Genomic DNA, 25,955 nt, shown 5'->3' with positions numbered 1-25,955 from the left:
AAGGATTGCTGTATATCATGAGTTATTTTTCTTATTGCCTTTATGTCGTTTTTTTACCCCATTAATTTTATATCCTGAGATTTTAGAGTAGTCCTAAAATATTTTTATCAAAGGGGGCATTCAATATTAGTCAGCTATATCAGGAGATCATCTGTGTTGCAGGAATTTAATTCCTCTGTTTTAATTCCCAATTAATGTCAAGTCATAAGAATTTGTAAGATCCTTGTTTTATAGAGATCGACAGAGCCCGGTCTTAAAGTCAAATAGCATCCTTTATTCACGAGAGTACTGAACACGATACAGTTTACCACAGGTTATAAACTGAAAATGACGTCATTAGTTTCAGCACCAACCCGTGCCATCTCCGTTCCAGTAAAGGCTGTATCTCAAGCCTTCCCACCTCGTCTCCCTACCAATTTAATATAATTTATGGCTGAGCCAAGGTTTTCTGGTGTAGATAAGCATTCTAGCCAGTCTGAAGATTTAGTTAATTCATTTCTACCCAGGAACAGACTGTCATTGTTCTAATCCTTGATTCATTCACAAACATTATATTCAGTACTAAGATTAAGAAAGAAAATTCATACATATACAGTAACATAATAGTATTCTGATTAGTACATATACAGTAACATAATAGTATTCTGATTAGTCAGTCCTGATTGAAATGTATACATAATTAGTCATCATTGATAAAAATTCCCTTAACAATCTGCAAATAAGTTTAGTTTATGTTTACCATGATAGCTGTTACGTTTGGGTCCTGTCTAATTCTTTCTGTAAGCGGTTCAGTTGACAGTGCAAACAGGAGGGGGGAGAGGGGACATCCTTGTCTTGTGCCCTGCCCCTTTTCGAAAGGAATTGAATCAGATAATGTATTATTTGGTCAATTCTTGCTTTAGGACATTTATATGATGTTTGTATAACATTTATTATTTCAGCTGGAAAGTTTTGAATAGAAAGGCAATTCAAGATTGTCAAAAGCCTTTTCGGCATCAACAGCCATTATTGACAAATCTCTATCTTTTTAAAACTTTTGCCAAGTAGGTTATTATCATTCTCTTAAGGCATCCCAAATTATATTGGTGATCGGCAACGATCCGATATCATTATATCATGAATGTTTGAATCTAGTAAATTGTTGAGTACATTCAATTCTTGAATAGCTTTTGTTACTTTGAGAAAAAAAAAAAAAAAATGTAGTTAGGAATCTTCTGGTGTCCTAGTAAATATTTGGAGGCTCCCTAAATGTGCCTTTTTTATTACAACGTCTGTCAATCCTATCTAAAGTAGAATTTAGGTCACCTTCTAAAATAATAGTTCCTGTCTGGATTTGATCTAATATAGCTTGAATTTATCTAAAAACACCAGATGTGCCCCTGGTGGGATATACAATAAAAGCAATGTATATTTTTCCCCATGCAAGGTACTGTACAATTCAAAATGAGTAAATATGCTGAGATATAAGGGAAAATAGTGTATTCTTATTTATCAGGATGCTTACAGTTTTGTTGTTGCTACAGTAGGTAGCAGAATAGGCCTCTCCAACCAAATTCCTATTGAAATATTACATTTCTCCTTTATTTAAGTGTAACTCTTGCAAGAACCACATCTGCTGACAATCTCTAAGTGTTTGAGAATCATATAAAAAAAAAACATTATGGAGCCCGTGCACATTCCATGTGATAAATTGGATTTTGTTGGCCAAGCTTATCACCAACCCCCATCCTTGCCCCATCCTTGCATCTTTTCCCTGTCTTATCTTCTCAGGCAAATTTACACTCCTCTTTACATCTACTTACTCATCCATTCTCCTTCATTCACACACACAACATACAGTGCCTTGCGAATGTATTTGGCCCCCTTGAACTTTGCGACCTTTTGCCACATTTCAGGCTTCAAACATAAAGATATAAAACTGTATTTTTTTGTGAAGAATCAACAACAAGTGGGACACAATCATGAAGTGGAACGACATTTATTGGATATTTAACACTTTTTTAACAAATCAAAAACTGAAAAATTGGGCGTGCAAAATTATTCAGCCCCCTTAAGTTAATACTTTGTAGCGCCACCTTTTGCTGCGATTACAGCTGTAAGTCGCTTGGGGTATGTCTCTATCAGTTTTGCACATCGAGAGACTGACATTTTTTCCCATTCCTCCTTGCAAAACAGCTCGAGCTCAGTGAGGTTGGATGGAGAGCATTTGTGAACAGCAGTTTTCAGTTCTTTCCACAGATTCTCGATTGGATTCAGGTCTGGACTTTGACTTGGCCATTCTAACACCTGGATATGTTTATTTTTGAACCATTCCATTGTAGATTTTGCTTTATGTTTTGGATCATTGTCTTGTTGGAAGACAAATCTCCGTCCCAGTCTCAGGTCTTTTGCAGACTCCATCAGGTTTTCTTTCAGAATGGTCCTGTATTTGGCTCCATCCATCTTCCCATCAATTTTAACCATCTTCCCTGTCCCTGCTGAAGAAAAGCAGGCCCAAACCATGATGCTGCCACCACCATGTTTGACAGTGGGGATGGTGTGTTCAGGGTGATGAGCTGTGTTGCTTTTACGCCAAACATAACGTTTTGCAAACCACCTAAAAAATAATATTAGCATACTTTAAATTTCATTCCCCAAAATGTCAAAGTAACCAATGTCGTCCAATTTTTAGGGTTCATTTGATGTTCAATACACCTGACCTGTGGTTTTTATTTTGAAATGTTCCACCCTGGTCATAGGCCTGAGCCATGTCAAAATGCATAGAATTGCAGGAAATTAGCTTTTTAAACAGTAAAATAAATATCCCATCCAGGGGTTGTGCCAGGGGGGAATGAAATTCACATAGGAAATCTCACTCCAAGCTTTCTTTAAAAGCTGGCAGCCCTAATGTATTGTTTTCTCTTTATTCAACCCACCTGCCACACACCAGCCCTACATACACACAATATTTAATGACCCTAAACCCGACTGCCACGCTGCAGGTTATGAGTCAACCTGCGGATCACTAATCCGCGGGCCTACGAAAGGGCGGCCGCCAGTTGCCCATCACTGTGCTACAGAATCACACAGTTTCACAGATACTGTACATTATCAGTGGGCCCTCGGCTCAGTCTGGGTTCAAACTTTATTCATAACATTCAGTACTGGCAGGCATTTGATACTGGCAGTTCAACAGGTCAAAGATGGGAACATCAGTACTTATTTGCAACAGATAATTGTAGACTAAGTGAAAAACTACTTATTTAAATATGGTACTTAAACATACTGTCACACCCTGATCTTTCATCTGTCTTTGTGATTGTCTCCACCCCCCCAGGTGTCGCCCACCTTCCCCATTTATCCCCTGTGTATTTATACCTTTGTTCTGTTTGTCTGTTGCCAGTTTGTCAAGTCAACCAGCGTTTTTGTTATCAGCTCCTGCTTTTCCCAGTCTCTCTTTTTCTCGCCCTCCTGGTCTTGACCCTTGCCTGTCCTGACCCTGAGCTAGCCTGCCGACCTGTACCTCTGCCTACCCTGAGCCTGCCTGTCATCCGGTACCGTTGCCCCACCTCTGGTTTACAGAACCCTGCCTGCCTTGACCTGTGTTATTGCCTGCCCCTGCTGCATTATTAAACCATTGTTAATTTGATGTGTCTTCATCTGGGTCTTATCTTCATACCTGATACATACATGGTTAACTCCCGTTTCCATTCCACAAAGGGAATGCATCTCCCCGCACCTACGATCATGTTTAGTACATATCAATCCATATCAACAGTTTATCAAATACATGGAAATAATTAATCAAATCATTTTCCATTACACAAGGGGTTGCACAAAAGGGAACATCAGGTTGATTGGACGTCAATACATCAGCTGTCTCTCCCCTCTCATTCAGTTGGAAACAGCATTGCACGAGTTAGCAAATGCAGCGCTGACATCACACACAGAGCCAAAACAAATACGAGGAGGAGATTCAGCCCGAAACAAATTTAGAGAAGGGGTTGATTTGATGAAAATTCATCACTGTTTACTATCGACTGTTGCACATGATGCTCTTTTGTTCTGTAGATTTAAAAAAGGAATCTGAAACGTCCCCTTTTCAGGACCCTGTCTTTCAAAGATAATTTGTAAAAATCAAATAACTAAACAGATCTTCATTGTAAAGCGTTTAAACACTGTTTCCCATGCTTGTTAATCAACATGCACCTGTGGAACAGTCGTTAAAACACTAACAGCTTACAGACGGTAGGCAATTAAGGTCACAGTTATGAAAACCTAGGACACTAAAGAGGCCTTTCTACTGACTCTGGAAAAACACCAAAATAAAGATTGGTGCTCATCTGCTCATCTGCATGAACGTGCCTTAGGCATGCTGCAAGGTGTCATGAGGACTGCAGATGTGGCCAGGGCAGTAAATTGCAATGTCTGTACTGTGAGACGCCTAAGACAGCGCTACAGGGAGACAGGACAGACAGCTGATGGTCCTCGCAGTGGCAGACCACGTGTAACAACACCTGCACAGGATCAGTACATCTGAAAATCACACCTGTGGGAGCGGTACAGGATGGCAACAACCACTGCCCGAGTTACACAAGGAACGCACAATCACTCCATCAGTGCTCAGACTGTCCGCAATAGGCTGAGAAAGGCTGGACTGAGGGCTTGTAGGCAGGTCCTCACCAGACATCACCGGCAACAATGTCACCTATGGGCACAAACCTACTGTTGCTGGACCAGACAGGACTGGCAAAAAGTGCTCTTCACTGATGAGTCGCGGTTTTGTCTCACCACAGGTGATGGTCGGATCCGCGTTTATCGTCGAAGGAATGAGAGTTATACCGAGGCCTGTACTCTGGAGCGGGATTGATTTGGAGGTGGATGGTCCGTTATGGTCTGGGGCGGTGCGTCACCGCATCATCGGACTGAGCTTGTCATTGCAGGCAATCTCAACGCCGTTCGTTACAGGGAAGACATCCTCCTCCCTCATGTGCTACCCTTCCTGCAGGCTTATCCTGACGTGACCCTCCAGCATGACAATGCCACCAGCCATACTGCTCGTCCTGTGCATTATTTCCTGCAAGACAGGAATGCCAGTGTTCTGCCATGGCCAGCGAAGAGCCCGAATCTCAATCCCATTGAGCATGTCTGGGAACTGTTGGATCGGAGGGTGAGGGCTAGGGCCATTCCCCCCAGAAATGTCCGGGAACTTGCAGGGGCCTTGGTGGAAGAGTGGGGTAACATTTCACAGCAAGAATGGGCAAATCTGGTGCAGTCCATGAGGAGATCCACTGCAGTACTTAGTATCTGGTGTGGCCACCAGCTGCATTGACTGTTACTTTTGATTTTGACCCCACTTTGTTCAGGGACACATTATTCTATTTCTGTTAGTCACATGTCTGTGGAACTTGTTCAGTTTATGTATCAGTTGTTGAATCTTATGTTCACAAAAATATTTGCACGTTACATTTGCTGAAAATAAACGCAGTTTACAGTGAGAGGACGTTTTTTTGGCTGAGTTTGGGTTATCTTAAGCAGTTGTGGCTATTTAACAAGACCCCAATGGTTGGAAGAACGCAGTGAGCTGGGTTGGAGGCAAAGTCTAACCTGGTGTGATCTCCAGGTTATGAAAGCATTAAACTAAGTTCAAATGTGACCAATGACACCAAACGTATGAACAGTATTTGTCCTGGGGCTACGGTAACCAGGCAGTAGCTGGTATCTGATTAGAAAGTGATTTCTACGGCACTTACCTGCTGTGGATACAGCTACCCATGATATGACCGGGCATAGCATGGATAGAGTTCAGATAGCCAAACATTGACTTTTGAAGTTAAACATTCATTCGGCGATAAAGAATTGTCACGTGTTTGGGTAACAACCAGCTGTGTCGCTCACTCAGTTTGGTTATCAATTCTATTGATAGTCATAGTAATAAATAATGTATTTCTGCAGTTTTTTTATGCAGTTCTGATTAATTCAATGTTGAAATGTGCACTACAAAATACCCCTTAAATATGTTTTACCATATCTCTTGCTACTGTTTTACTCAACTGTCTCTCTCAATTCCCCTGTCTCTTTCAGCAATGCTGCTGTGAATGGCTTTCTAGAGTCCAGCTATGCATTGATTACCATTTACCTCTTTGTGCTGACGGTGCTCCATTATGGCTCAGGTGGACCAGGCTGCTGCAGGCCTCCTGGCACTCGGACTGAAGAGGGGGGACCGACTGGGCATGTGGGGACCCAACACATATGAGTGGGTCCTGTTCCAGTTTGCCTCAGCCAAGGCTGGCGTCATACTGGTGAGCGCTGACACTGGTGGCATGGAGGAGGAATCTTAACAGGGGAAAGAGGTTTTTCAACCTTAATTGTGAAGTCAAGTACATTAAAGCGGACGTTTTCAGTGGTTATGCTTTGTCTTCTGACAGGTGTCTGTGAACCCAGCCTATCAGGTGCAGGAGTTAGAGTTTGCTTTGAGGAAGGTGGGTCACTTGAGTTGCCACGTCATGTTTTGTTCCATGAAAGTTGCACTGGGTGTGACACTATTAAGTACGGTGCAGAGATTATTGCTAGTTAAACAGTTTATTATGAGGATAAAGGCAATGATGTTGATGATGTTCATTGGTGGTAATAACAGTGTGTTTATTGGTGGTAATGATGTAGTTTCCTGCTTTGGTCCAGGTTGGATGCAATGCCATTGTGTGCCCGACCCAGTTTAAGACCCAGAAGTACTGTGACATGCTCAGGCAGATCTGTCCAGAGATGGACACTGCTATCCCAGGATCGGTCAAGAGTGCCAGGTATGACCACCCTGTTTTCATATACAATCACAACTCACAACAAAATAACACAATTTCAGTTACACTGAATGATGATCAAATTACAATGGGTTGTGTTCTGGTGGGTGCAAAGCACTGAATATTGCAGATAGAAAGAATTCTACAGCTCAGACGATTCTCTGATCTATTCTACATGACTGAGAAGCATGGCTGTCTGTTCTACATGCTATCGGAATGTTTTGTTACATTTAGTGCTGAGCGACTAGAGCTTTTTGAGGTCGGTTCAGTTTGAAAAAGAATCATGTTTTTCGGAGGGAAAAAAAACAACATTAAATGCAATACACATTTTGTGGGTTGAATACTGTAAGAACACCGAGTAAAACAATTAAGGAAAGTCCCATGATGGAGGTGACTTGCCATAACTGCTTTTCACTTATTAACCATCATTTATTCACATTACTTTACTAAAATATTTCAGTTGTTGTGTATATTTGTTTCATTTGATGACTTTATTATTTCATTCCAAGTCATCATCTCAATAGAGCTCTATATGCTGTCTGGCAAAATCAACAAAAGCAACTAGCGGCCCCCCTTTTGAATGCCTTCGGATCAATAAAAAATGTAATACTAATATGTATATATATTTTGGGGGGGGAAACTCTGTCGTCTCCCCTTACTGTTAGAAAAGTCACTGATAGTCAGTCAATTAGCCCATGTCAGCAAAACATTTTTAGATTGCTTTGTTTAGTGGCCAGATATCTAAACTTACTATCATGGTTGAATTACTGGCCAGGGCCCCCCCACTGATTGACAAATGTTTTTTTTTAAGTCTCACTCATATATCATATAAAAAAACTGCAAACATTTCTTTTCTGCCCCATGGCAAAATGTGTAGAATTGCAGCAAATTTGCTTTAAAACGTCCATTTTCTCTACCACCAAATGTCAAAATGTGCACCCCCATCAAAGTTGCCCATCCCTGACTTAGATCTTGTATTTTCCAGTAGAGATACCACTAGATCGCGCATTCTTCTCTCTTTTACGTAGCAGTTGTAAAAATAAAACACAGAACGAAAACGTTTGCGCGCAATGAATTATGGTCATTGTAGTTAATTGCCACATTATCTGCACTCAACTAAGTAGAATATTGGCCTGTTGGAAACTACAACTTCCTACTATATCGCACAGTTGGGGCTTGATATGATTTATCTCTACAGAAACTGTGTAATGTGCTTATTAAACTCACAGAAAAAAAATACAAACTGACTTCAGTCAATTAGTTGTTTAAAAATAACCGAAATATCAGTTAATCGCTCAGCATTAGTTACATTGCACTCCACTGAGCTCACACGATTATCTGTTCTATTCTACATAATGTATTTCTATCTGAATGTTTTGTTATGTGTGACCCTCCCTCCTCAGACTCCCTGACCTCCACACAGTGATAGTGACAGACAGCAGGCAGCCGGGGATGTACCACCTAGAGGACGTGATGCAGGCAGGGAGCAGCCAGCACATGCAGCAGCTGGAGGAGCTGCAGAAGAAACTGTCCTTCGACGACCCCATCAATATTCAGTTCACATCGGTACTTTTAGTAAACTGTTTATACTCTCACTCTCTATTCTTCCCATTTGATCCTGTGCTCACAGTTCGTCTTTACATGATCATGGTGTTCAACAAATCTATACTGTGAATTCATGTTAAATCCTCTGTTGACAGGGATCTGAATCATTATACTCAACAGTATTTAGTCATGATGCATGTCCCCTGTGCATGCCCCAGTTGACCTATTCAAGTGCATTTGCGAATATACATTGCTTTGTGCGCACTATTTCTCTGACGTACTTGTTTGTCTGATGTCAGGGTACGACGGGGAACCCCAAAGGTGCCACCCTCTCCCACCACAACATCGTCAACAATGCCTACTTCATTGGCATGCGACTTGGATATGACTGGAGGGTGAGTGCCCTGCCTACACACACATATGATTCCAGACAATGAGTTAGTTAGGCTGCGTTTAGACAGGCAGCCCAATTCAGATTTTTTTCCCCCCACTAATTGGTCTTTTGACCAATCACATCAGATACATTCACATCAGATCTTTTTCAGAGCTGATCTGATTGGACAGAAGACCGATTAGTGAAAAAGAAATCAGAATTTGGCTGCCTTAGAGTCACTAGGGTAGTCTTTAATCCATGTCCCCTCAGTCTCAGGTACGCGTGTGCCTGCCTGTGCCCATGTACCACTGCTTCGGCTCGGTGGGTGGTGGCATTGTCATGGCCACGCATGGCATCACGTTGGTCTTTCCCTCCACTGGGTACGACGGACGTGCCAACCTGGCAGCTATGGAGAGTGAAAGGTATGGCAGAAATAACTAAGTCCTGGTGGTAAACATGCATTCAGTGTTAATTGAGGACATTTCTGGGACAGTAAACTGTGGTGTAGGTTGTGTGCTTTGCGCCTCGATCAATTGTATCCACTTTTCCACCCCCTCCGTCCACCAGGTGTACCTTTGTCTATGGCACTCCTACTATGTACATCGACATGCTGGGCCAGCCTGACTTGGCCAAGTTTGACTTGTCGTCAGTGGAAGGAGGTGAGAGATCATGTTTTTAACTCCGCTCATTTGTTTCTGTTCTAATCATATTCTGGAAATCGGCTGGATTGAAGATGAGTTCGGATGGCCATTGATTGGGATGAAATCCTGCATACTCGGGGGTCCTGTAGGACCGTCATTGAGCCATCTTTATATTGGTTATATCAAATGTACTGTATCTTAGATGTGTTTATTTATGCATTTTAGGCATCATGGCTGGTTCCCCGTGTCCACCTGAAATAGTGAAGAAGGTCATTTCTACCATGGGCATTAAGGAGTTCGTAGTGAGTAATGTTTTCTTAATTAAGTTAATTGCTTAATTAAAGTTAGCTAAATGATTACTGAATATAATTTCTTGTCCAGAGAGTTCACTCACCTGGTTTTCCAGGCCTGAGTCAGTCCCTGGTTAGAGGTGAAAGCTCAAAACCAGCTGTGGGGTAACCCTTCAGGACCTTCACTGCTGGGTACAGTTAATATATTTTTTCGTTAGAGGGAGACATTTTCATATACGAGAACGTCCTTCCAGATTCATTATTGCAGAGTTGTGTGCCGACCTCTACTCCTAGCGTGTTACAGGATGGGCATGCGTTTGTTTCAGCCCAGCACTAACTCACATGCTTTTGCTAATAAGCTACACATCCAGACTTGGATTAGTTGAAGCAGGTGTGCTAGTGTTGGGCTGGGACAAACCCCCAAACTCTGTAGCTCCCTGGGAGTAAGGTTGGCCGCTCCTATGACATTATCTCTCTGTTAATATGTTAGCGCAGAGTAGTTGAAAATGGAATCAGGACAGACAAGGTTATATATTTATTTCTTAGATGTCCCCCCCAAAATATGATGTTCAATATACATTAAAAAAAGATGCTGAAGAGTCAAATATTAAGAGTTATGAAAGGGAAAGGGGGGTACCTACATGCTCCCAGAGTTTGGGAAGTCTTCAATGCCTATAGATAATCCATTGATTTAGCAGTAGAAAGTATCTTGTTTTCAATGTAAATCAATTACTTTAAATGAAATGTCACACAGTGTAAGCATTGCCACAGCAGTGGAAGTGGGGGGGTGGAAAAGGCTAAATATTTAGTATATTATATTATTTAGTCAAAGACTCAGACATGACACCTCTGCTACCTATTCTCTAATCCATTTTGAACTGTACAACATGTCCTCCTGTGATAACAGACCTAAAGGCACTGCAAACACTTCCAACCTCCATTCATGTAAGGATTTTTTTTTTTTTTGCGTATCTCTTGGGAGATTGAATACATACAAAGGACAGTCTTTAAACGAAAGATACCGCTGGAGAACTGGACTCCTCTCTTTGTCATCTCTGACTATGTTCCTTTTCAACTTGCCGTTGCTCCATTATCTCATAAACCCTTTCAGAAAAAGTCCTTAGCCGCCTGCGCTGTGTTGTGTCACTTACCTTTGGTCAGAGTTTTGAGCGGAGTCGGGTCAAGTCACAATATGTCAAGGTCCGTTTTACGGTCACAGTCCACAGTTGATGTTGTTTTCTCAGTCTGACAGAATTTCTCATGGGAGAAGCGAGACATGACCAACCGAGTGAACCACATTAAATAAAGGGAGACCTGGCCTGGAACATTCCATTTGGAAGGTTGTTAGGGGGGGCTTGGGGCAGCAGGTGATGGGGTCCTGAGAGGTGAGGGTGTAAAGCTGGCTTTAGGGAGAGCGAGAGGAGGAGAGTCAACATGGCTGCTCGTCTGAATGTTGGTTGTGGGATGCATGATATTTGACAGATAGTGAGATGGACGGTCTTTAAGTAGCAGTTAGCGTCGCTTTCTTTCTCTGCACACGTACCGAGCCCGTCACCTGGACAGGCCTTTCCCCTCAGGCAGCGTCTCCTGTGGAAAGACACAAACATCAGCAGCCAAGTCAAACAGTCTTCCCTCCTATTGTTCAACGCCATGACCGGGACACACGGTTCTTTTCTGGACAGGACCCCAAGGCAAAGATGGAAAATAACAGCCAGAGGACAGAAGACAGAGTTCTGAGGGAAAAGAAGAATATCAAGCTAGGCCGGTCCAAACCCATCCCCCGACCTTAAGTGCTATCGTTTCAATCCCAATGTCATGTTGTGCCAAGTCCCCAAACACATAAATACAATCCTTTGTAAGAATTCAAACCGTGAGGAAAGCATTGAAGCCAGAAGGGGACCAACAAAAATGTGAAATATGTATCACAATCGAAACCCTTTGTCAAGCTGTTCTTGGGTAAATGCATATGACTGCAACATCTCAAGTCTGATACTGAGAAACTCTCAAGCTTGCTAAGCTCAGCTCTTAAGTTCACTTGACTGAGGTTCAACTTGCCTATTTCTGGACTATTTTTATATTTCGCCGAGTCATCGTCAGTCAGGTTACCTGTGTTTTAATGGCGTGTGCCCTTCTTGGCTCTCTTTGTCTTAACTGTGCAGTCGCTGAAGGCAGAGCTGTCCCTGATCTGCTTTCCTCTCTGTGAGGATGGAGCGGCACAGAGCGCATCAGGGCGCTGGCGGCTAGAATCCATCCACCTAGTGGAGGGAAACCGAGAGAATCAGACATACAGGGTCTTGGAAGCCCTCTCTCGCGGTTTGGATAATATGTTTGCTAATCAAGGTTTTAGAATGTTGAAATGTATTCATGGATTCCGTTTAGTGTGCATATCAAATAGACAACTGTCTGTGTGTGGGTTTTCTACCTCTATTTGTGTCAGTTCAAGGTAAGATTTCCTACTGTATGTGTGTGTAAAGGTGAGGTCATTACTTACTTGCGCAGAGGGGCTAGCGTGCAGGTGCAGCTCCAGGGGTTGTTGGCGAGCGTGAGGTTGGTGATGCTGGTGAACTCCAGGCTCTTGGGCAGGGACTTGAGCTTGTTGTTGTCCAAGTGCAGAGACTTGATGGCCGTCATGCCGTTGAACGCCCCGTCAGAAAACTACAGGCAGACAGATATAAGACACAGGATAGGAGCCTTTTCAGTTTCATCAGAAGAGGTAGACTTTGACAAGCGATATTTAAACCATAATGTCATGACCAAGAATAGTCTCGTCCCTCAAATCCAAAAGTAGTTCATTGCAAGTATAACAGCTTCATGTGACTGATTTGAAATCCCTGAATTCAACTATTGAAACCCTGAACTCAACAATAAGGTAGATCTCCCCTTTCTCACATGGCAGGGAAGGCATGCCTGGTGCTGTAAATGGATGTAGAATTTGCAGTTAGACCTCATCCTTAATATCTGTCATAGGGCAGACAGCGATGCTTGGTAGAGGGGATTGTATTTTTTTTCTCCAGCAATTTCACTCTGACATGAAAGCCTCCACTCATAACTGGTTCCTGTACCGTTGCTTATGTAAACTGGACTGTCTCACCCCTCCCTTCTCCCAAACTTCATACGCATTTGTGAGGCTGCTAAAAACTCCACAGAGGTGCAAGATGAGCTGATGTTCACCGTGTTATGTTTCAGCGTGAATAATTGGGTAATATTTGGTTGAGACGTTGATCAATGGGATTACAACCTATATTCACCCACGTGTTATCACTGTACTTTCAGTCATCTAAGAGCACAACCAAATTCCAATGGAAAAACAATGTCTGGGTTTTGGTTTAGTTGTCACCCAAACGTGTATCGCTACGCTTTCAACCATTTTAAAAGCACCAAAGGGGAAAATTAATGTCAAGATTTATTTGTTGTGTAAATAAATAAAATATCCATCACTGTGCCTCATTTAATAGCAGAACCAAATGACCTGGCTTGCAATTGAGATGACATAAAAAGTACATGGTGCAAGTGATCAATGATGTTCAAGATTCTGCACAGAATATTACAGCAATTGTGAGGATCTCCACAGACTTGTGATTACCTATGCATGCTATCTTGAACATTCACGCTTTATATGATTACATATAAAAGAGATGTATAGTTACAGTAACCCTAATATGGCCAAGGATGTGTTACTCATTTTAAGGTTGAATGTTACATTAGTTTGTAAGATAGCCTAAAGTTATTTACTGTATTACAAAAGTAACATTGAATTGTGTTTGGTTGACAACGCAACCAAATATCAACATTTTAAAAGGAGATATTGGCATACAGTGCCTTGCGAAAGTATTCGGCCCCCTTGAACTTTGCGACCTTTTGCCACATTTCAGGCTTCAAACATAAAGATATAAAACTGTATTTTTTTGTGAAGAATCAACAACAAGTGGGACACAATCATGAAGTGGAACGACATTTATTGGATATTTCAAACTTTTTTAACAAATCAAAAACTGAAAAATTGGGCGTGCAAAATTATTCAGCCCCCTTAAGTTAATACTTTGTAGCGCCACATTTTGCTGCGATTACAGCTGTAAGTCGCTTGGGGTATGTCTCTATCAGTTTTGCACATCGAGAGACTGACATTTTTTCCCATTCCTCCTTGCAAAACAGCTCGAGCTCAGTGAGGTTGGATGGAGAGCATTTGTGAACAGCAGTTTTCAGTTCTTTCCACAGATTCTCGATTGGATTCAGGTCTGGACTTTGACTTGGCCATTCTAACACCTGGATATGTTTATTTTTGAACCATTCCATTGTAGATTTTGCTTTATGTTTTGGATCATTGTCTTGTTGGAAGACAAATCTCCGTCCCAGTCTCAGGTCTTTTGCAGACTCCATCAGGTTTTCTTTCAGAATGGTCCTGTATTTGGCTCCATCCATCTTCCCATCAATTTTAACCATCTTCCCTGTCCCTGCTGAAGAAAAGCAGGCCCAAACCATGATGCTGCCACCACCATGTTTGACAGTGGGGATGCTGTGTTCAGGGTGATGAGCTGTGTTGCTTTTACGCCAAACATAACGTTTTGCATTGTTGCCAAAAAGTTCAATTTTGGTTTCATCTGACCAGAGCACCTTCTTCCACATGTTTGGTGTGTCTCCCAGGTGGCTTGTGGCAAACTTTAAACGACACTTTTTATGGATATCTTTAAGAAATGGCTTTCTTCTTGCCACTCTTCCATAAAGGCCAGATTTGTGCAATATACGACTGATTGTTGTCCTATGGACAGAGTCTCCCACCTCAGCTGTAGATCTCTGCAGTTCATCCAGAGTGATCATGGGCCTCTTGGCTGCATCTCTGATCAGTCTTCTCCTTGTATGAGCTGAAAGTTTAGAGGGATGGCCAGGTCTTGGTAGATTTGCAGTGGTCTGATACTCCATTTCAATATTATCGCTTGCACAGTGCTCCTTGGGATGTTTAAAGCTTGGGAAATCTTTTTGTATCCAAATCCGGCTTTAAACTTCTTCACAACAGTATCTCGGACCTGCCTGGTGTGTTCCTTGTTCTTCATGATGCTCTCTGCGCTTTTAACGGACCTCTGAGACTATCACAGTGCAGGTGCATTTATACGGAGACTTGATTACACACTGGTGGATTGTATTTATCATCATTGGTCATTTAGGTCAACATTGGATCATTCAGAGATCCTCACTGAACTTCTGGAGAGAGTTGCTGCACTGAAAGTAAAGGGGCTGAATAATTTTGCACGCCCAATCTTTCAGTTTTTGATTTGTTAAAAAAGTTTGAAATATCCAATAAATGTCGTTCCACTTCATGATTGTGTCCCACTTGTTGTTGATTCTTCACAAAAAAATACAGTTTTATATCTTTATGTTTGAAGCCTGAAATGTGGCAAAAGGTCGCAAAGTTCAAGGGGGCCGAATACTTTCGCAAGGCACTGTATCTACTTCTTGGATGGGCTTAATCTTATTCTTTAACTTGTATTTTTGGTTGAGTTGGAGACATGAATTCAACATATCATTTGTTAACTTGTCTACAGCAATACCTGTCCTTTTCAATCAACCAGAGCTTGAAACCCTAGGCTTATTGTATTGTTTATTTTTAGTTGAATTCTGGGTTGAATTGAAACAATAGTTGTTGACTTTGTAAATGCTATGTAGGCCTAAATAGCATCATTGATGATATGAGTGAAAGTATGGTCACATTTCATTTGTTCTGTTAAACCTACCCTTTTGGAATGGCTGATAGCATGAGTGAGATCTTAACAATCATTCTCATCCTAGCACATTGGTAATAGTCAGTGACAAATATCATAGCTAAGCAGGGCTTAGTTAAAACCTTGGATGGGAGACCAACAGGTAGCATTAGATAGATCAGTTCTCCAGTAGGAGATGCTGCCCAGCCTGTTTTTTTCAGATAGTGGATATAAAGGTTGAAGATCTGACGTTGTTTTCAAGGTATCATTTTAGGGGAATTTGTACAGGGTTTGTCTGTTGAAATTTGGTTAACATGATGACATAATCCTGTGGTTGAAATTTGACTCACAAAACAACCGTTTTTCCAAATCCGATGTATTTTCCACGTCACAAAATGTTGACAAATGACTTTGAAAGAATGTTGACTCAACCCGTTTGTCCAGTGGGTTGGCTCTTAGCCTCTTAACAGGGCGTGAAGGAGGTTCCGGGGGCAGCCGTGAGAGGAGGGTGGGCTTTTGCAACATGTTATGTAAGACTATAAGAGATGAGGCTGTTGATTGAGGTGTCTTTTGGAAATTTCCACTGCAGAAGGGCGCAAGTGCCAAGGTGGAGGCTTCTGGTAATTTGCAGCAATGGAAGATGGATGACTTCCAGCGTGGCCAGGTTGTTTTTGCTCTCTTTTTTTAGTCTCTCTCTCTGAGCCACTTCTCTGCCAAGAACGCTTGCAAAGGGCCCAATTGTCCATTCCCCTAAGGAGCGATGGGCAAGCTAAAAATACCTGTCCTTCATGGGCTACGGAACACCCTCTATTTACCTGTCTCCTAACCCTTACTGACCTGTTGGCAGGACCCGCCTGCCAAGGGGAAAAAACACACTGAAAATTCTAGAATTTGGCTGGTACAGTACATGCTTGGATACGGGCTAGCAAACAAAAACACCCAAAAAATACCCACGTTTGACTGGAAAATTGCTTTTTACTCTCCCCCACCATGTGCCTCCCCCCGCCACCCCAAAACCTTGCCATCTCACACTGCTTTCCCCTCACTTTCACTGGTACAGTCTGCCTGAGCGATGCTTGTTATTTTACCATTTCCCCTGTGGAATCTCTCCATACTGTATTATGGTTTGAAAAACTCAAATATTGGATTAACTTTGAGTTTGGAATGAATGGGCAGCAGCAAGCTAACCCCTCAATCAGTATATGTGATAAGTGTCGAGGCCAGCCTTTCCCATCTCTCCACTCAGGCCTTGACTGGGGTTCATTCAACCTTGTTACCTCTTACATTGTTATGCTATGCGTTACTAGGTGTAGGATCGACGATTATCTCTAGTCAGGAAACCATTTCCTTGTTCCCTGAACTATATAGCCTTGGAGTGTCTGTATGACAGTTCAAAACTCCTTCCCCACCAAAGGCTTGAAGCTAGCCAGATCTTAAAAACCTTGTCGGGCTGCACCATTTAAGTGTAATGAGGCGGTCACCCACCTCACACACCAACCTGAACCTCAGGAATGATCAAGACCTGCGTCAACGCCGCCCACTCACTGCATGGTCAAGGATATCTCGGGCTATGCTTCAGGAACCCTTGTATGATGGTGTGTCTGGGTTTACAGTACTGTACGAGCTGAAGCTGAAGAGTGTGATGCTTACTAGGTGATGTCACTTGGCCACCTGACATTGTTTGAAATCTCCCAATTAGGACGGCATGTATGTGTCGCCCATATCTCCTTAATATAAACAGCAGGGACCGGATCCCTCCGCCAACTCCACTTCTTGTCCTCACCAAGCTAAATTGGACATGAATCCAATCTTCAGCGCCAACAGTCCACCAACCAACTACAGTTCTATATGGGAATGGAGCAACATAAGACTAGAATACCACTCCTCTCTCCCACTGTGCAATCCTCCTGACCTACACACTTTCAGGGGAAGAGATCTCTTTGTACCTCACCATATGGCGAGCAGAGCAATCGGGGCTAAAACACCGGCTAAATCCACAGGCAACGGTTTTACCGACAAACAGCCCGAGACAGAGATCCCGCTGGTCTCAGCACGTGCATCCTGACCCAAAGCCTGTGTGACCTATTTTCTTTCCATATGGGTGGATAAGTCATAAGGATCTTATTAGGTTACAGAGCGATGCGGAGAAAGTGCACAATGTCTATACATCACACACATATAGTACCAGTCAAAAGTTTGGATATACCTACTCATTCAGGGGTTTTTCTTTATTTTTTTTCTACATTGTAGAATAATAGTGAAGACATCAAAACTATGAAATAACACATATGGAATCATGTAGTAACCAAAAAAGTGTTAAACAAATCAAAATATATTTTATATTACATATTCTTGACAGCTTTGCACACTCTTGGCATTCTCTCAACCAGCTTCATGAGGTAGTCACCTGGAATGCATTTCAATTAACAGGTGTGCCTTAAAATTACATTTGTGGAATTTCTTTCCTTCTTAATGCATTTGAGACAATCAGTTGTGTTGTGACAAGGTAGGGGTGGTAAAAGACCAAGTCCATATTACGACAATCCATCATTTCTTTAAGGTGAGTCAATTCGGAAAATGTCAAGACCTTTGAAAGTTCCTTCAAGTGCAGTCACAAAACAATAAGCACTATGATGAAACTGGCTCTTATGAGGACTGCGACAGGAAAGGAAGACCCAGAGGTACCTCTGCTGCAGAGGATAAGTTCATTAGAGTTACCTGCCTCAGAAATTGCAGCCCAAATAAATGCTTCAGAGTTCCAGTAACAGACTCATCTCAACATCAACTGTTCAGAGGAGACTGCGTGAATTACTGTAAAGAAACCACTACTTAAGAACACCAATAATAAGAAGAGACCTGCTTGGGCCAAGAAACACGAGCAATGGACATTAGACTGGTGTAAATCTGTCCAAATTTGAGATTTTTGGTTCCAACCTCTGTGTATTTGTAAGACGCAGAGTAGGTGAATGGGTGATCTCTGCATGTGTGGTTCCCATTGTGAAGCATGGAGGTGTGGGGGTGCTTTGCTGGTGGTCTGTGATTTATTTAGAATTCAAGGCTCACTTAGCCAGCATGGCTCCCACAGCATCCTGCAGCAAAACGCCATCCAGTCTGGTTTGGGCTTAGTCCCACTATCATTTGTTTGTCAACAGGACAATGACCCAACACACTTCCTGGCTGTGTAAGGGCTATTTGACCAAGGAGAGTGATGGAGTGCTGCATCAGATGACCTAGCCTCCACAATCAGCCGACCTAAACCTAATTGAGGTGGTTTGGGATGAGTTGGATGCGGAGTGAAGGAAAAGCAGCCAAGAAGTGCTCAGCACATGTGGGAACACCTTCAAGACTGTTGGAAAAGCATTCCTCAAATATAAAATATATTTTGATTTCGTTTAACACTTTTTTTTGTTACTACATGTTTTCATGTGTTATTTCATAGTTTTGATATCTTCACTATTATTCTACAATGTAGAAAATAGTACAAATAAAGAAAAACCCTTGAATGGGTAGGTGTCCAAACTTTTGACTGATACTGTGTGTTTAAAAAAAAAGAAGTTTAGATTTGTGATTATTGTTAGATATTACTGCACTGTTGGAGCTAGGAACACAAGGATTTCTCTACACCCGCAATAACATCTACTAAGTATGTACGCAACCAATAAAATTTGATTTGAGTATTCCACTCTCGTAAAGTTGAACTGTCAGTGATCATATGATGAATGGTAGCAATCTACTAAACCACCTCACATTATTATCTGCCCTCCTCAGGCTACAGTACGCAACCACAGAACTGGGAAAAGAGAAACAACTTTTGGCTACTGGAAAAGAGGGAGTTGGCCGGTGGCAAGCCAGACTGTACATATAAATAGCAGATGAAATATGGCAAGCCAGAACCAAAACAAACAAACAACGAGCCTCCCTAATCCACAGGGTTGCTAGAGTAGACAAGAATACAACATATGTATACTTACTGAAGCTTTCTCTGTCTCCTGAATGGCTAACTGCGTCAAATAAATGAGATTCAGGTTGCATGAAATGGATCTGTTGTAAATGTTCAATATTCTAAGGCTTGAAATGAAATGTTATCTACTCTTGTCATAGTAGACTTATTTACCACATCTATGCTATGTTATTGCCTTGCCGTTCTCTTAAAGTTTCAATCACCGCTTGATTCTTCCCAACTCAATAAGCACTTTGCACCCACAAAAAGGACCCACACCCACCCCACAAACAATCTGAGAGACCAACCTTCTCCAGCCCCATGCTGTCCAGGTGCAGCTTCTCCATGTAGCGTCCGAAGCTCTGGAAGGCGTTGTCAGGGATGCTTCTCAGGGGGTTCTTGGCCAGGCTCAGTTCCTCCACCACTCTCAGCTTGCTCATGGCCAGACTGGGGTAGGTGGACAGCCTGTTCCTGTCAAGGTGCAGGATGGCCAGGTTCTCTACTTCATCCAGAGAGCCCGGCTGCAGCGAGCTCATCTCATTGCCACTCATGTGCAGCCAGCGCAGGTCCTTGGCTCCGGCGAAGGTGCCTGGCTTGATGTCGCGCAGCTTGTTATCGTTGAGCTGCAGGATGAACAGGTTGATCATGGGCGAGAAGATGCCCTTGGGTAGGTCGCTGATGCGGTTGCCGTCCAGGTAGAGGTAGGTGAGCTCGGTGAGGTCCTCGAAGGCACCCGGCTTGATGCTGGTAATCTCATTGTTGGACAGGTAGAGGTAGATGAGCTTCTTGAGCCCCTTGAAGGCCTGTCCACCGATCTCGCGGAGCTGGCAGTGCTGCATGTGCAACGAGATGAGACCCTTGCTGCTGGCGAAGGAGCCGGTGGGCAGGCTGCCCAGGTTGTTCCTCTGCAGATTGAGCAGACGGGTGGCCTCGGACACCTGCGGAATATTCTTTAGCCCCACGTTGTCACAGATGACGTGCTGCAGGTCCCCGTGGCAGTGACACAGGGCCGGGCACTGGCTGGGAGCGCCCCATACCACCGGGCCAAGGACCAGCAGGTAGGGCCACACCGAGAGGAAGCTCACACACCGCATGCTGACGCTGCTACTCTAGACTTGTGTCTGTCCACCTTATCGGTCTTCTGCCTCTTCCTGAGAGCTTCTTCTCACTGCTTGGCAGGCACTCCAAGCTAGAAAAAGTCCTCCAGAAAGTCTCAGGGCGAGAGAGAGAGAGAGAGGATTCAGAGAGGGAAGGCAAGAGGTGAGCTGGTGTGAGAGAGTGAGTGTGCGACTGAGAGAAAAGGGGGGCAGTGCAAAAAATATTCACTTGGGGCTTTGAGAGGAGGACGGCACGGCGCTGAACAGAACACAGCACTATTTATAACATTTATTTGAGGAAAAATCTGAGGAGGGCTCACCAAGGTGTTACGTGGAGACGGCTGCAAGAGGAAGTCAAGTGTCTCTGAGAGTTTAACTCTGCACACACAGTTCGGGATCTTCCACTGACCATAGGGAGCTCAACTAAATTCAGCTATCTTCTGGTTAAAATTTCTAAAAAGCTTCCAGATCTTCTGCATGAGACATTTAATCAAACAGTTTTTGTGCGTGCATAACTTTCAGTTGCTTGTTATGTTTAGCAGGCAAAGGATCTCTAGGTCATTTTAGTTATATAAGCAGAAAAATGGTGTAAACATTGCACTCGAGAAGGGCAAAATGTGCTTCCAAATCATAGTGTCTTGGTGGATCAAGCACACTTTTGACTGCCAATATAGCAATGGTCTGTATACCTGTACAGGTTACCTGGATTTTTGTTGGGTAGATAATAGGCCCTCCACAGGCCATAGCCATTGTCAGTCATTTCTAAAATAGTTGCCTGTAAGAGATTTAAGGTTCCATTATTTAGGGTTCCAGACGTCTCTATTGTTTTTCAGTCTGCAGTCAGAGGAAAAGGAGCTCCTTTGTGGCTGTTTTATAACCCATAATCGTCACCAGATGGTTGGCAAGTGGCGGGACTCCTTTTCAAGTCCAAAAAATGTGAAATGGTCCCTCTTCACCTCACTAAAAGAGGGTTTCAAATGCCCAGTTTCATTCCTGCGTGTATATTTTCTACTATTTTGAAAAGGAGTAGGGTGTTACAATGGTCTTTGTGGTCACTCTCACTTTCCAAATAGAGGCACGGTTGTGTCTGGCTGAATTGAGTTTCAGCAGATAGTGTATGTTTAGAAATCACAATATTTTTCATTAGCTTTCACTCAGAGGTGTGTGTGGCTCTGAGTGGGCCTTAACCAACCAGATGTGAGACCTTGGTCTCGAGAGCTGATCCATTGGCTACTTGAAATTGACCAGGAGCATGAGGGGAAAGAGACAGGAAGGGATGGAGGGAGAGAGAGAGCGCGAAGTTGTCCACTTCAGCCCTTGGGCTTGCTGGCTCAGCTCCTATGACGCTTTGGCCTCAGAAGGGTGTGTTTATGAGTCCGATGGACACTCTCATGATAAGTGGAATCTCGAGTTTACTTAACAAATCTAGCATTTTATCGGGAACGTCTTTCTCCTGGCTGCCCAGGCGAACATTCTCCCCATCCCCAAACGGCTCCTTCAATGCCTTTCTGTTCACCAGTGATGACCCTACTCTGCCACTCTATCACTACTGGACTTGGCCCTCAGAAGGATGTGCTTGTGGCAGCAGATGAATCGTCTAGCGAGCGCTTCAGAGGACAAAACCATTGCTGACTCAATTGGTCCTGCTATTCAAAGTCTTAGCCTTCATTTCACTCAACTTACAACTTCTGCCGACGACCCAGTTGAAATTTGTCAATTTAAAACGGTAATCAAGAAAAGGTTATCAAGAGGACTCCCTGGTCAGTGAAAGGCCACAGCAGGACAGATGTATGGGGCGAGGTTTACAGAGGGGAAAAGGGGCAGGCACCATCCTACTGCACAGGTGTGCCAGTTGTCAGGGGGGCACCACATACCTCACTGAGCTCCCATGCCCTGGCTTGCCTGCTGACTCACCCCCTGCCCCTCGCTGACTCAGCTGGTCCTGGCCTGTGAAGTCACGCTGGCGTCCGGTACTGACAGGAAACTGTCCACCAGACAGTGGGCCCAGTGCATCAAAGCTGGGACCGAGAGACTGAAAAACAGCTTCTATCTCAAGGCCATCAGACATCACTAACATTGAGTGGCTGCTGACAACACACTGACTAAAATCTCTAGCCACTTTAATAATAAAAAATTGGAAGTAATAAATGTTTCACTAGTCACTTTAAACAATGGCACTTTATATAATGTTTACATACCCTACATTACTCATCTCATATGTATATACTGTATTCTATACCATCTACTGCATCTTGCCTATGCCGTTCGGCCATCGCTCCTTCATATATTTATGTACATATTCGTATTCATCCCTTTACACTTGTGTGTATATGGTAGTTGTTGTGAAATTGTTACTTGTTAGATATTACTGCACGGTCGGAACTAGAAGCACAAGCATTTCGCTGCTCTCGCATTAACATCTGCTAACCATGTGTATGTGACAAATATGATTTGGTAGACAGACGGACAGACTTTTCCATGCCCAGTCACCTTCTCCGACTACCTCTGCAAATGACACAGGGTTGTAGAACGTCAAGAATAGCACCGTGGTGATACTGTATGTTTTAATTGAACAGTGTGTGGTTTCACTTTGGATTGACAGATTGCCTATGGAACCACAGAGAACAGCCCTGTGTCATTCTGTGGCTTCCCAACAGACAATTTGGAGAGGAAGTCAGAGACTGTTGGGTGCATTGCCAGTCACATAGAGGTACGTCTCATCCACCTGAGTCGTTTATGTGCATATGTTTTAATGTCTTTACGTCTATTATACAATAAGTATATTTATGTCTGTTAAAGGGATACTTCGGGATTTTGGCAATGAAGCCCTGTATCTACTTCCCCAGAGTCAGATGAACTCTTGGATACCATTTCTATCTCTGCTTGCAGTTTGAAGGAAGTTGCTAACGAGCCCTAGCGCAATTGCTAACTAACATTAGAACAATGACTGGAAGTCTGTTACCATAGACTTCCAGTCATTGGGCTAACACTAGTTAGCGTTGGCTCGCAAAACGACCTCCTTCATACTGAACGCAGAGACATAAAAATGGCATCCACAAGTTCACCTGACTTGCCATTCCCCAAAATCCCGAACTGTCCCTTTTAAGCATGACTAAAGTATATACGTTACATGTCTTATCCACATAGGCAGAACTGCTGGGAGCATTGATTTGTATTATCGTAATGGTAACTGACTGCAGTAGAGTCGCACCCTATTGTGCTCATCACTGCTGTTCTTCAGGCTAAGGTAGTTGACCCTGGCTCTGGTCAGCTCGTGCCTCTCGGGATATCAGGAGAGCTGATGATCAGGGGCTACTGTGTAATGCTGGAGTACTGGGGGGATGTCGCCAAGACAGACGAGTGCATTGCCAAAGACCGCTGGTATAAGACTGGGTGAGTGGACAGGTCTGGTCCCATACACCTCCCCAAAACGCTGAGGTCTCAACTTTGACTTATGCGTCATACATGTGTCCTAAATACCCATATGCAGTGACATCGCCAGCCTGGACAAGTATGGCTTCTGCCGCATCGAGGGTCGAATCAAGGACATGATCATCCGAGGAGGGGAGAACATATACCCAGCTGAGATTGAGCAGTTCCTACACACCCACCCTAAAGTCCAGGAGGCACAGGTGAATTCTCAATCCGTTTGTTTATATATGCTTGAACAGAAGCAGAAGGATCGTTTTCTAGGGAAATTACTGCTAATGTCGTTTCTTTCTCGCTCTCCATCAGGTGATTGGAATAAAGGATGAGCGTATGGGAGAGGAGGTGTGTGCCTGCCTCAAGCTGAAGGCGGGACAGGATTGCAGTGCAGAGGACATTAAAGCTTACTGCAAGGGAAAGGTGAGAGATTGAATGAAAGAAAGGTTCTGCAACATCCTGCTGTGGCTAGCCTAAATCCTTGAAATGTACTGTTATTCTGTTTATCTTCTTTCCCCTCAGATTGCACATTTCAAGATCCCACGCTATGTAACATTTGTGAATGACTATCCGCTCACAGTTTCAGGAAAGGTAATCTCTCAAACCATATACTCTTACTCAAAGCTAAGCTGACATGCCCCATAATGTATGTTTCTACATGAACGCTGACCAACATTTTGTTTTGTATTTGTTTATACAATTCTGAAGACATAATCAGGAAGCTTAAGTAATTGTCAGAGACAAATTAGTTTTGATGAAAATGTCCATTGTCCATTGCATAAACTGTATGTTCCTCGTGGTCCTCAGTCTCGCTCAAGACACTTCAAAACCATTTAGAAATGGAGAGTCATTTGAGTAGCCCAGTCCCCCCCTCTGTCTCTAGACAGAAGGAAACGGAGCTATTAAGCAGTCTGCACGCAGCAGTCCTGCTAAACACATTCAGAGGGCGTCATGTTGGAGGGAGTCACGAACCACCACGGCTGTCTGGTCGATCTGAGAAACCACCCTGACATAAAACACTATTTAATACAAAGACTTATTCTCTCCTTTTTAAATTGCTCTTTCAGATCCAGAAGAACAAACTGCGTGTGCAGACAGAGAAGTTTCTGGCACTGTGAAGGTCTGTGAAGTAAGGAGAGAAAGTCGGGCTAGACATGGTGGCTCATATCTCCGACGCATGGCATATGTTTTCGCTCCACTCTGCCAAAGCACCTGCTGAAATCAGTCATTATGGCTGAATTTATACAGGCAGCCCAATTCTTATCTTTTATCCACTAATATTTTTTTTTAAAGAGCTAATGTGATTGGTCAAAAGACCAATAATTGGAAAAGATATCTAAATTGGGCAGCCGAAGGGCTGAAGATCCACTTTACAGAGCGATTGACAATTAAAGGCAATGTTCCCGCAGTCACGGAGGCTGCATTCACGGTAAACACAGAAATGACCTTTAAATTTTAAGCGTGGATCTTCCATGATATGGATTGCATGCCTTAAGTGCCATCATTTGTGCAAACCTTTTTGCAGAACCCATTGGACTAATGCTATGTTTTAGCAGGCACAGTTTAACAGGAAAGCGAAGCCATGTGTACAGCAGTCAGCTAAACACTTAAAGCCAAATTATTTTACTGTATTTATAGGACCGATCATGTAATTGTGACAGCCTTGAAACCACCTCATAAATCTGTGACTCGGAGCTCTATTCAGTCTGTAAAATTGAAGCGTTACAGATTCCGCGATTTATAAAATCTAAAAGGTCATTTCCAATTGAGCCGACATCTGCAGGGTTTAACGCTGAAGCAGGAACATTGCCTTTACATTTCAGTGAAGCTGTACTTCGGCGACGCAGATCGAATTAGCGTCCTTATATTACAGCTGCCTATATGTCAAAATAAAAAACATGTACCTTACCATTAAATGTTGGGCGTAGGTGTCTGTGTTTTTGTTGGAGGACAGAAGCCGTTAGCTTTTCCATTGATCTCAGTGGCAGGTGGATGGCTGTTAAGCCTTTGGAAAGCCTCTCAAACACACCTATAGAAGCATGCAGACACACAGCTGGATAAGATTTCCACTCAGGTTTTGTTTTTCCAGGATACCTATCCTCTGCACCCAACACTTGTCTGAGCCAGGTATGCAGTATTTCTGGATGAGAAACCCAGACCCTGCCCTGTCAGAGGGC

At 43.2% G+C, this 25,955-nt stretch overlaps 2 protein-coding genes across 3 annotated transcripts in view; one reads left to right on the top strand and one right to left on the bottom strand.

The window, feature by feature from the left end:
* Window positions 1–25,694, top strand: part of acsf2 (acyl-CoA synthetase family member 2) — a 36,292-nt gene extending 10,598 nt beyond the window's left edge. The window contains exons 3-16 of the mRNA XM_020453591.2: window positions 6,153–6,281; window positions 6,408–6,461; window positions 6,661–6,779; window positions 8,180–8,342; window positions 8,621–8,716; window positions 8,965–9,116; window positions 9,262–9,353; window positions 9,561–9,637; window positions 22,958–23,065; window positions 23,597–23,748; window positions 23,846–23,987; window positions 24,091–24,201; window positions 24,301–24,369; window positions 24,846–25,694. Coding sequence (XP_020309180.1) covers window positions 6,153–6,281; window positions 6,408–6,461; window positions 6,661–6,779; window positions 8,180–8,342; window positions 8,621–8,716; window positions 8,965–9,116; window positions 9,262–9,353; window positions 9,561–9,637; window positions 22,958–23,065; window positions 23,597–23,748; window positions 23,846–23,987; window positions 24,091–24,201; window positions 24,301–24,369; window positions 24,846–24,896 — 1,515 coding nt within the window. The 3' untranslated portion in view covers window positions 24,897–25,694. The remainder of the gene's footprint in view (window positions 1–6,152; window positions 6,282–6,407; window positions 6,462–6,660; window positions 6,780–8,179; window positions 8,343–8,620; window positions 8,717–8,964; window positions 9,117–9,261; window positions 9,354–9,560; window positions 9,638–22,957; window positions 23,066–23,596; window positions 23,749–23,845; window positions 23,988–24,090; window positions 24,202–24,300; window positions 24,370–24,845) is intronic.
* chad (chondroadherin) lies at window positions 10,146–25,801 on the bottom strand. Of its 2 annotated transcripts, XM_031799269.1 has the most exons (5): window positions 25,688–25,795; window positions 19,567–20,470; window positions 12,117–12,280; window positions 11,732–11,880; window positions 10,146–11,212 (listed from the first exon to the last, which is right to left on the bottom strand). In XM_031799269.1, the coding sequence occupies exons 2-4, from the start codon at window positions 20,350–20,352 to the stop codon at window positions 11,739–11,741; spliced, it is 1,092 nt and encodes a 363-aa protein (XP_031655129.1). In that variant the 5' UTR covers window positions 20,353–20,470; window positions 25,688–25,795; the 3' UTR covers window positions 10,146–11,212; window positions 11,732–11,738. The 2 variants fall into 2 exon arrangements, with proteins under 2 accessions (XP_031655129.1, XP_020309183.1); XM_020453594.2 differs by lacking the exon at window positions 19,567–20,470 and having other exon boundaries at window positions 25,688–25,801.
* Between the last annotated feature and the right edge of the window lie 154 nt (window positions 25,802–25,955).

Source organism: Oncorhynchus kisutch, linkage group LG20 (assembly GCF_002021735.2).
Source record: "Oncorhynchus kisutch isolate 150728-3 linkage group LG20, Okis_V2, whole genome shotgun sequence".
In the NCBI taxonomy this organism is placed as follows: Eukaryota; Metazoa; Chordata; class Actinopteri; order Salmoniformes; family Salmonidae; genus Oncorhynchus; species Oncorhynchus kisutch.
The sequence above is the reverse complement of the archived record's forward strand: the minus strand, read 5'-3'. Positions and strand labels throughout refer to the sequence as shown.